At 40.3% G+C, this 11,871-nt stretch overlaps 1 protein-coding gene across 1 annotated transcript in view; it reads left to right on the top strand.

Moving 5' to 3' along the window:
• The window catches only part of LOC124163049 (leucine-rich repeat-containing G-protein coupled receptor 5), a 287,787-nt gene extending 283,198 nt beyond the window's left edge, over positions 1-4,589 (top strand). The window contains exon 19 of the mRNA XM_046539833.1: positions 1,047-4,589. Coding sequence (XP_046395789.1) covers positions 1,047-2,066 — 1,020 coding nt within the window. The 3' untranslated portion in view covers positions 2,067-4,589. The remainder of the gene's footprint in view (positions 1-1,046) is intronic.
• Positions 4,590-11,871: the final 7,282 nt, after the last annotated feature.

The following is an 11,871-nucleotide window of genomic DNA, read 5'->3' on the forward strand; positions in this document are numbered from 1 at the left end:
TTGCTCGTCCTAACGTGAATATATGCAGTATTTCTAGCGATAGAAGCCGAGTTTGTACCTCCTCCCTCTCCATTGAACTATTCCTGAGTACGTATCCCCTTTCATCGTATCTCTTACCGTTGGTTGAGTTATAAGCACTCATTCCCACTCGAGGAGGCTGCGATAAATGATAATAATATTTAATTTGCTGTCAGAATTTCAGATATGTGTTTATAATTTATAGGATTGATGTCGTCATTAAGAAAATCATTTAAATCCTCAAATGCTCTTCTTTATTGCATTTCAGCGGGCATTAATGCATGTCGAGGACGTAGTGGGGGTGTCTACAGGCTCAAACTCCACCGAAAAAATTGGAAAATAAGGCCTAAAGTAAACTCCCCGCCCCACGAAATGTAACCCCTCTACCGTTGAACTTCCTGAAAAAATCACTTAATGGAGGCGAAGTGTCTTGATTTGTTCCAGTTAAGCCGAACGTACTTGAAGTCAACTTTTTGAGGAGAGATATCGTGGAACAAAATATCGAATGATAAGCAAAGATGCCGTATTAAGTATTACGTAATTTTTTGCGGGGAGTTCATTTAGTACTTTATACTAAGCATTTAGTACCTGATGATGATTGTATATCAATCGAAACACGTGTTTTGGGCCACTAAAATAAAATTAGTGGGCAGTACGATATCTTTGTTTATCATCCGAGCCAGGGGCGCAGCTAGGAATTAAGGCTAGGGGGGGTTTCAGGCGCAACTAATACTGGGGTGCTTGGGATATTGCATACCCGCCAGGGTTAGCGGGAGGTGCGGAGGCCTTCCGCCGGAAAAAATTTAGATAAATGGTTCAAAATGGTGATTTATACGGCCTTCTGAGGGATATATTATTAATCCTCACACTATTCTATAAGCAATATTAATCCAATTACGTAAAATAGATGTAACTTAAAAATTTCAGTGAGCTCTGGGGGGTGAGGGGGTTTCATCCCCCAAACCTCGCTGCGCCACTGATCCGAGCGTATTTGATATTTTTCTCACAATGCTCATTTGCGTCCACAGGACTCGAACCTGTCGAGTTCAAGGAACGACTCGTCCGGGACCGCGACGAGCGCCAGCACGGCCACCTGGAGGATGTCGCGATCGAGCGCTTCCGGCTGCACGGCCGCGGCCGCTTCGGCGACCATCGCAGCGGCGGCGGCCACTGCCGCGGCGACCGCCGACTCCTTATCGAGGCCGCGCTCCGTCAGCCCAAACTCGGCCCTCGTCAGTCCGGAGCCACAGTCGCCTCCGTCGACGTCCGCCGCCGCTCCCACTGGCGCCACCAGTCCCGCGTCGACGTCGGCGGCCCATCACCACCACCACAACCCCTACCACGCCCACCACCATCACCACCACCACCACCCTCACCCTCCGCCACCCTCCACCACCGCCTCCGCTGCCGCAGCAGTGGTGGCGACATCTCCCCAGGACTGGACGGCGGCCGTCCACCACGGCACCCGGACAGTCCTGGCGGCCGTGCCGAGACCCAAGCCGAGGCTGACCCGGCAGAGTGCGATATCCGACGACGACCCTCCAGGGTCTCCGGGACGGTTGGCCGTGCGGTTTCTCACGACGATCCCGTCGGCGGCGGAGAACAGCGTCCAAATGGACGAGGACGAGGGCGGTGGGGGCACGGAGGCGGACGAGGAGGCTGAGGAAGACGCGGCCAGGACGCCACTCGTGCCCGGGAGGAGGAGTCTGCCGACGGTGAAGCTGGTGGCGCTGCCGGCGTCGGTGGGTGCCAGGGGGGGCGGGGCCCAGAGGAGGCCATCGAACCTCTCGAGTCCCCCGAGGACCGTGGTCGCCCTGCAGCTGTTGGACAGCAGGCCGGCGGCCCTGCTCCCCCTCAGGAGGGCCTCAACGGGGCAGACTAGTCACGCGTTCCCGGCCGCCCTGATCGCAGGGCCCTCCTCCAGCAGGTCCCCTCCTCAGAGCCAGGGGTCTTCATCGCCGGGCACGTCGGCGGCGCCTTCTGCACAAATGTCCCCCTCCTCCCCTGGCAGCGTGGGTGCGGAGGCAGAGAGCCACCACCCCACGTGAGGGTCGTGGAAGGGGGAGTATGTTTAAGCGTGATTCAAGGACATGTAAAAAAGAATATTGTAGTGCATGTTTTGTGCGAATTTTCTACTTTTTTACAAAGTGGCAGTGAGAAGAGGTTTTTGAAAAAAAAGTAAATGTCCGCATAGGACTCTTGGAAAATGTGCAGCCCTTTGCTGAGCAATGTAGAATATTATCTTTTATTGTGAAAATCCTGTCAATTCGACAGAAGGTGCAAGTGGGATATTTATATTTCTGATAGTAGGTGTCTAGTAAAAGGACCCAGTTTGTGTATTTATTATTAAAGCATGTATAGATGAATACTACTGGACCAATAAGTACCCATGACATGAGTAAGAGAATGTGAGAGTGTAGTTGTGACATAAAATTTCTTTGAGAATTTCAGATATTGCTGCAAATTATATGTGATTGCCACAGGAAGAGTTATAGTGCTCCATGGGAAGCAATTTCCAATGAGCATCCATTTTTTCCAAAGAGAGCATGCAGATATTGCCGATGAATTTGGAGGATTTGGGGTTTCCCATTAAAATATGTAAATATTATGATAGAGAGAGCCTCATTTTTATCCAACTGAAGGGTCGTGAAGTGCATTAGCTCTAGCTCTTGGAAAAAATATATTATGTGCTCTTTTAGCCATAGGGATTGTCTTTCTAAACAGAAATAAAAGTTGTCCAGGATTTGTGATAAGCCATAGTAAATAAGCATACTGTGAGAGAGGTGTGTGTCAAAGGGGCTATTTTAAAGATGGTTTGCCAGATTTTTTATTGAATATTTTCCAGAAATATTGAGCCAGGAAGAACTACATGATATAAAAAAGGTAATTACGACCTGAGTTTCAAGTGAATACTTTAGAGAATCACTCATTGATGTAAATTTAGCCTCAACTAGTGACATTGTGTATATTTGATAATACCTCAACAGTCTCTTGTGAATGAGGGAATGAATTTAATCTCCTTTCCAGCAGTAAGAAGAGATTTGCTAGATGCATTTAACTTTGCAAAGTATTGCAACTTAAATGATCTTAACTTCAGAGTGTATATGAAGTTGACAATAATTTCTCTTATAAATATTGAATATTCCTATTGCTACATGGTGTATAAAATTGATGTTTGTAAGTATATTCTTTAGCATTTGGTTTCCTAATTTTATACCTGATCTTTTTAATTCCTCCCATCAGATTTCAAAACAAAACACTTTGGCTTTCACCACAGGCTTACTGTGGGCTGAATGTTTTCTTGTATGTGCATTGCGATTGTCTTAGCATTGGATTTAGATGTTATTCACCCAAAATCTGTGGATGGGAGCTGCCTGCTTTTCATAGCTGACGCATATTTTTATCATGAAAGGAAGGTTTATACAAGTTAGCTTAGAGGGTGCTCATACCGAGCCCATCTCCATTAATTCCATTGCAAGATGGCCGACTGATATTACTGTTAGAGATAAAAAGTAAACTGTGAAATATATATTAATATGAACGAGTATTTTTGAAATGCTATTGTAATACTAATTAAATTATTCTTTTCAAGTGAAATGATGGTTGTTGAGTGATGGATTTGTTTAACTGATTGTTGTAATCTTTGTTTTTAAAAAGTGTTTGTTATTAAGTTTTCACATGTAAAGTGCATAGAATTTTATATTAAAATAAATCAATGCATTGCTATTATAGTTTTCTGAGTCGAGGTTGTTGAACACGTATGACAGGTTAGGAAATGAATTATTGTCCTTTCCATAGTAAAATGCCTTTATTGCCTAACTTTGAGAAACTATTACGGAGGAGAGGCTGTATTTAATATGTATTTGTTTTTTATTTCTTATGAGAAAAGGGAAAATGAGTCTACAATAATTATTACTGTTGAATTATAAAAATATGTATGATATATATTTATCTATCCTATTGAAGTGCCAGTAGCAATTATATGAGACTGATGCATACAGTTATTATATGGATCAATCTCGCCTCTGACTCGTTTCTGTTTTGGAAAATATTTTTTAATACCAAGCCATCACACTCAAAAGTGGAACTTATCTTGCCCTTGGTATGATAGAACAGTTTCTGTGCCCAGAGAGATATTTAATGCAGGTAAAAATGTGTCTTTACATGCATGGTGAAAGATACATAGGTATAACTTGTTTTCCTTCCACATTTAGTATGTTGTGTCCAGCGTTCACTACTGTTTAAGTTCTCTGATTACTGGCTCAAGATGTCAATCCTTGTGAGTAATGAGTTTTATGCGTCAGCACGGCTTTTTGCTGAAAACTCTCTGATTAAGAGTTATAAGAATGAATGATTGGTGGTGCCATTAAAGTCATATTGATGGTCTAGTTTTTTCTATAAAATGGATGCTTTTACTGTCAGATAAATCCATTCTGTTGTTTGTGAAAGGAAATATTTTTCCTCAAATGTTAATGAAAAAATGGTCGTGAGAGTTATAATGGTATTTTACTTTAATTTAGACTCTATGAGGAAAACATTCATGAGATATTAAAGAGAATTGGTTGTGATTACCTTGGGATTTTATTCATCGTTCAACCTTTTATTTGATCTCATAAAAGATGATGCACACTGCTGTCAGATAGTCTGCCTGATATTTCGACTTTTTTGAAAGGGGTGCTACCACTATGCCATCCACTTTCATCTTATACAATCTGTCAATTGCAGGCTTTTATAAACCCGCAGTTAGCACCTCATTGAGGCATGGGTGGACTAAAGGTAGAGTAAGCCATAAAATCTGCTTAATATCTGGCCGAGGCTTTACATCAGCATCCACCAAATATTCTTGACCTACAAATCAGTAAGTGCAGATACTGCGTGCCACTTTTCAGAATGACATTCATTTCAGTTCTTCATCTAATTTTATAGGAAACAAACATACAGAGGCAGGAAGAGTTGCGTGCTGGCCTCAAAAGTTTCCTCTTATTTCCTCAACATGGGAAATGAGATAGTCAAGGGCTAGCTTATATGTAATGTCAATCTTAAAGCACGTTTCTCTAACCACTGCATCCTAATTCTCCTGAGATGTAGTGAAATGTTCATTTGTAAGTTTTACCAAACTATACATACTCATTGCTAATGATGAGTGGCAGTAGTCTCACCAAAAGACTGAATGCGACAGAACAAGAGGATTGTTCCAGAATCACCTTTCTCAGCTTAATACAAAAGTGTGCTTATTACGTTGAATCCTTTCGGTATATATGTATTGGAATGTTCAGAAGATACCACCATGAAAGTATGTACACACAGAAAATGTAGCCTTGAATTCACTAGGATAAAATTGTAGCAAATACATTCCCAGAAATTAGTTATTAGGGGGGCTAAATTCAGTGTATGTAATTGGTGAAAAATCACCCTCCTTCAAAAGGTGATGAGACATGATTAATACCAATTGTGAATGGATCCCCTTTTATGTTGCCAATATTAAATAAAATATGAAAGCATTACTTTAGGGTCCTCAAGGGCTATTTCGTATCTAGCGAAATAACTGCACCCTATATAACAATTAAAATCATATCCATTTATTTTAAGTCACAAATATAATCACATAGGAAATGTGCGTATTGGCTGATGGCCGCTGATTCAACCACAGATTCCTGTGTTGGCAGGCAGGTCTTACTCTTGTGCACTGTGGAACGCTACTCCTTGTCCCAGGGCACCAAAATTCCCAGGATCCTATTATCATACCGGCGCCAAGGGTCCTCTGCCTTCTCCCTCCAGGCGGTGCTGCCTTTTGGCGGTAGCACGAAACGATTCAGATACTACAATTACTATTTAAAAACTAGTGAATGTCAATTATAATGAGTGTTACCTAATCTTTTTTTGAGTCACTGAAAAGCTAAAATTGTAAATATTATTTTTACCTTTTCTAGTCAAAGGAATTTTTCTCTAATAGTCCATCTGATGAGCTTGAGAAAAGATTGCAGAGTTATTTGTTCAAACACATATTTGAGTTCAGCCAGCTACATCATCACAAAACTTGAGAAGAATTCACACGTGGCATATGTAACAAGGTGGAGGAGAGAGCAATCGTGTCCCCCCCCCCCCCCCAACAAGTAGTTCCCTGGATTAGGGCAAGGGGGATGATTGGGGGCCCTCGGTTGGGGCTCATCATGGGGCCCTCGTTATGGAAACATTTGTGAATTCCTAAATGTTTCTATATTTTAAATTTTAATTACATGCCTGTAAATGGATTTTGGCACTATTCTGGCTCATAAAAATTAGATAAAAGTTGAACTGAAAATACGCAATCCTGGTAACTTTTCACTGGAAAATTATTTATTGGTACGAAGGGTTTCAACCCCGAGGCATCATTCTCAAATAACAATTCTCAAAACCAAGTTCCAATGAATAATTTTCCAGTGAAAATTCAATATGGATTTTCACAAAGTAAAAGCCAAATCGATTGATGTCATAGAAAAAAGTTAATAAGAATTAGCGAAGACATATGAAAAAATACTGTAAAAAGTAGGAAATTTTACAGCTTATAAAATTAAATCATGTATGCATTATAGTTCCATGGTTTATTTAGTGAATTTTTTCCTTGAAACAGCGCTGAAATATAAAAAAAAACTCTAAAACAGCCCTTTCAAAAAAACTTGAGGTTCTCTTTTATATTCTGACACCTTTGTTTTATTATTTTTATATAACATTTTTACACTGAGTATGTTATAAATTAAGTCACTAAGAAAAATGAACAATGTTATAGTTGCAAAAAAAACTATGGTTCAAGAAATCTGAGTCTTTTTCCATTGCACTTTTCATATACACTTCACGACAGATGAGAGCATTAAGCTACAGGCCCTCGGCAACAGGGTGGTTTCCTATTATTTTTTTATTGCCTAAATCGAAAGATTATTACTACTGAAGTACGAATGTCACACTTTTAGATTTTTAAATGACGATATCTATTTTTCGCGATTAAACGAAAAGTGAAAAATTTCAAGCGCGCAAAAACGTGACGGCTAAGTAGGAATGATGGGAAAAAGTCCGTGTGACATATTTGTCGAGTTGACCTTGGGGCGAGGCTTGAGCACTAATACAACGCGGGCTGCTAGCAGGTAGCTGAGTATCCTGCTAACTGGTAGCGCTTGGCTTAAATAAGGATTATTAATAACTTATCAAACGAAGAAAACTTTCCGACCTTAGCCAGTTTTAATAGGTAATTATTAAGACATATTTCCCTGAGCTCTGTGCCTCATGCACGCATTGGTAATCTCAGACGATGTGAAACTCCCATCTACTCGTATATAAATAGGTCACTGTGACGTCACGTGGAGCGGAATTGCATTGGTGCCAATCTGGCCTTTTTCAAGTGAGGTTAAAATTGACCATCGCCATTCGTCTAAACTGGGATTTCTAAAACCAAATAATTTGTATATTATGAATATACACTAATGATGGGTAAGGAATTGCAATCATTGCATTTCGTTTTCTTTGATGAAGGAAACTACCCAATTGCTGACATGGCCAGGCAGCCCCTGGTGCAAGGTGAAGTTATGGCGTGCAATTGGGCTAGAAGAGGTATGGATGTTGATGAAATATTATTTTCTGAGACCAGAACAACAAAATAAATAGGAAAAAAATCATATATGCTCAGTCAAGTATGTACATAGAAGGGGCGTATCCTTTTGTATTCTTTTCCTGGCCCCATCCTCTGAGCTTCTATGGTTCCATAATATTTGAAACATCTTTCAGGCTGATTTTATTTGTAGTTCAGGTGCATACTTTGTGGCAATTAATCATTTCTTCCTTTAGCACATTTAACATCAATGGGAAAGGCTATTAGTCACATGAATCTTGCTCATGTGAGATTCAGGGCCACATATAGGGATGCCTCCAGAGGTAACTATGTAGGTCATATTTTTACTTCATGATTATCATCCTCAAAAATTTTTTTTGCCTTTTATAGTCAGGAGAAGTGATCAAAATGCATTGTATACCTATATTTTGAGAGGAAATATGAGAATTCAAATTTTCACATGTGTAATTTGGAAAATACAGGAATTTATTGCAAGTTTTAAACATCGAATGTAGAAATTGGTATTTCATTCCTACCCTGAGACAATGATGAATCCATTTATTAGTAACCCCAGAATAGGGTAGTTTCGTTCATCAAAGGAAACGAAAGGCATTGATTGCGATTCGTTACCCACCATTAGTGTATTCATTATATACAAATTATTTGGTTTTAGAAATTCCAGTGTAGACAAATGACAATGGTCAATTTTAACCGAATTTGAAAAAGTCCAGATTGGCGCCCATGCGATGCCACTCCACGTGACGTCACAGGTACCTAGTTTCTATACAAGTAGATAGGAGTTTTACATTGTCTGAGATTACCAATGCATGCATGAGGCACAGAGCTCAGGGAAACATCTCTTAATAATCACCTATTAAAATTACCCAAGTTCGGAAAGTTTCCTTTGCTTGATAAGGTATTAATAGTCCTTATTTAAGCCAAGCGCTACCTGCTAGCAGCCTGCATCGCAGCAGTGCACATATCCTCATCCCAAGGTCACCTCACATGGCGACAGCGGGAACCAGAATGACATCACATGGGCTTTTCCCAGCATTCATACTTAGTCATCGCGTTTTCCTGCGCTTGAAAATTTTCACTTTTCATTTAATTGCGAAAAATAGAATGCGATGGTGGTTGGCGTAACATGGTGAAACTCTTTCATGATGCACAAGGGTTAAGAAAAGACTTAGCTGTTTCACAAAATAAAATATATTTGCGACCGGTTTCGATACAGCGTATCATCATCCAGATGATGATACGCTGTATCGAAACCGGTCGCAAATATATTTTATTTTGTGAAACAGCTAAGTCTTTTCTTAACCTTTGTGCAGCGAAAAATAGATATCGTCATTTAAAAATCTAAAATCGTGAAATGCATACTCCAGGAGTAATAATATTTCGATTTAGGCACTAAAAAAATATTAGGAAACCACCTTATTGCATTGGTCAATATGAAGTGCCCATCTCAGCTACTTCACTTATGTTTATGACAATAGAGGAGTAAGCCGGGGAGATGAGCATTCAAGGCTTGAAAGCAACAGCGATTGCCATGACTACCACTTGCCAGATGACATGTTTTTGGTAGGTGAACTTCTCTTCTTTTTAATTTGCTTGCCCTCTATGATCACCTTTATATTCTGACAGCCAATGTGAGTCCTTCCACTCAACAAAATCATATTTGTCTGAATATTTGACTGTAACACCCATCACCTAACGTTGATTATTAATCTAATATGTGTGATAAAAAAGTTTTCAGTTCTTTGGAAATGCCATTGACTGGAAATGATGGGACAGTATTATGAAAGGCCTCATTCGGAATGACACGTGCTACACAATTAGATGTCAATGTTTCAGTGGCATTTTTTAGTATTCCCACCCCAAAATTTCTGTCCCCTCCTTCAAGAAATCTCTCCAAAAATCCTCTAAACATACTCTGAACTTATCCGCAGAACTTGGCGTGAAAATTTCTTAGTAGGAGGTATTTCGCACAAAGGATTTTAGCGCATAGGCCCTTCGACTTCTAAGGCTCAGAGACTCTAAGTCTCGGAACTCATATGTCCAAACTCTACCCTCCAAACTCTGCCCTTCGAACTTTGACCTCCAAGCTCTGACTTCCAAACTCTGACCTCCAAACTCTGATCTGCGAACTCTGCCCTCCAAACCAGTCCAACCTGGAGATCAAGACTTATATAGCAAGTATGGCGGAGGAATACCTGCACCTGGAAATCCAGGGGAAGTGGGTCAGAGGCATAAGACCGTAGTTTGGAGTGAGGAGTACTACAGAGCACTTTGTCCTATCATAACTCTCTCTCCCTCCAAGATCTCATCCTACCATATCATTCCCCTCCTTAACTTCCAATTGCTTGCCTGAATGAGTGATCACACCACTTGCCTGTGTCTCCAACACAGAAGATTGAGGAGAGGAAACCAGGCGGTGCACTGTTCCCCCCCAACCCCTGGTTGGACGACAAGAAGTATTCCAGAGTTTCCTGTCAACAGGGGCACTTTCCGGGATTTTGGACAGTGGGCCGACCAGTACATCAAAGTACCCCTCCCCTCCTTTGCTAAATCTGCCCCTCCACTGTACTCTGTTCCGGCCGCTCTCTTGTTCACGGGCCTTCGTTGCGACATTGATCGACTTGTGAGAGTGTTTCTCAACTCATTTTTTGGTGCTGACAGGCAAAATAGCTTTGTACTTACTTTTACTTATTGGTTAAGGTTCGTTTTGCGATTATTAGTTCTCATTGTTGATTACTGTAATACTTGTTATATTGAATATGTATTTCTACCTTCGAATACTATTTGATTGAACATGACTTTTAAGGAGTGAACTCTTGTAATACTACTTTCTTCTTTACCAACGGATGGGCCTACATTTGTGCACTCAGTGGCGTAACTAAGAATATGCTTTGGGGTGGATGGGATGGCCTGGGGTGGCAATGAGGGGGATGGGTGAACGGCAAATTTTGAAAAAAATGACATGCCTGGAAATACATTTTATATCATTTTGGCACTAAAGATTTAACTTTAAGAAGATGGAGTTATTACATGTCAAAACAATTACATAGCTTTAAATATTTTTTTAATTTCTGAGGCTTTGGGGGGATCTATCCCCTCAACCCCCCCCCCATGTAGTTATGCCACTGTAGGCACTTGTCGTGGGCATATTAACAGAGTGGAGTGAGAAGGAAACAATACGAAATGGTCAGTACAATACAAAATGCCGGGAGGCACCCCTTGCCGTGAGGAATGGCCAGGGAGAGTTAAGCCACATTATAATCCCTACAGTGAAGGATATATGTAATGATTACTACTGTAGTAGCTGTACTGTAGTACTTACCTGGGTAGCAATAAAAATTTTGGGAAACTGCCACAGGTAGTGGAGCAATGGTCAAATTTTTAAAAATATTTCCTCAGTCTTAGGCTTACAGACTAAATGAAAGTATTTTTCTTGGGATATCAACAGATTGAGTTGGTACGTGGTTGTCAACCTCTCAACATCTGAATCATTCATTATCATCAAGGTGAAAAATTTCTTTCTTTGTGATTATAGCAGGCTCGGGTGGATTAGAAGGAAAATAATTGCAATACTATAATTTTATGAGACAGTGTCTCCACTTTATTTTCTTCATTTTACCAGTTTAAAGGAGAACAGGGAATTGAAATTATGAATTAAATTATTACTAAGCAGCTATCGGTTTTACTAATTGTGAGTTGTAAGAATTGTTACAGCATTGCAACTCATTGAGGGATGTTAAGTGATTCTGAAACATACTATACTTTGAAGATATAACTGCATTGTAAGTATACCGCTTCACCCCTTCAGAGGGTCACAAGCCGCCACCGTATACAGTAAATGGCTGAGGATAATTGAGACTTTTTGAGGGAAGCACAACCATTAAATTATTGTATTAACACCAGAGCATGTAAAATTTGTCATTAAATAAAAGTTTCCAGTAGAGCTTGCATTCCCTTTACCCTTCCCTCTGATTTCTCCCCGTTATATTTTGTGAGCCTTCAGCTTGAACAAAGGTTTCGCTTCTTTATAGATATCTCTCCCACCTGGATTTCAGGTCAAGGACAGATGCCCATTTAAATGAGTCAGCCGAAAATTAGGTATCTACAATAAAATAAACGACGAAATTACGTAACCATTAACACGCAGAACTTATATTTAACATGATAAAATAATTTATTTGGCATAAAATGTGGTTTTTATAGATATTAATTAACGACCCACTGTTTAACTAGTTTGATTTAGCCGGCAGAACCCT

Source organism: Ischnura elegans, chromosome 7, assembly GCF_921293095.1.
Source record: "Ischnura elegans chromosome 7, ioIscEleg1.1, whole genome shotgun sequence".
In the NCBI taxonomy this organism is placed as follows: domain Eukaryota; kingdom Metazoa; phylum Arthropoda; class Insecta; order Odonata; family Coenagrionidae; genus Ischnura; species Ischnura elegans.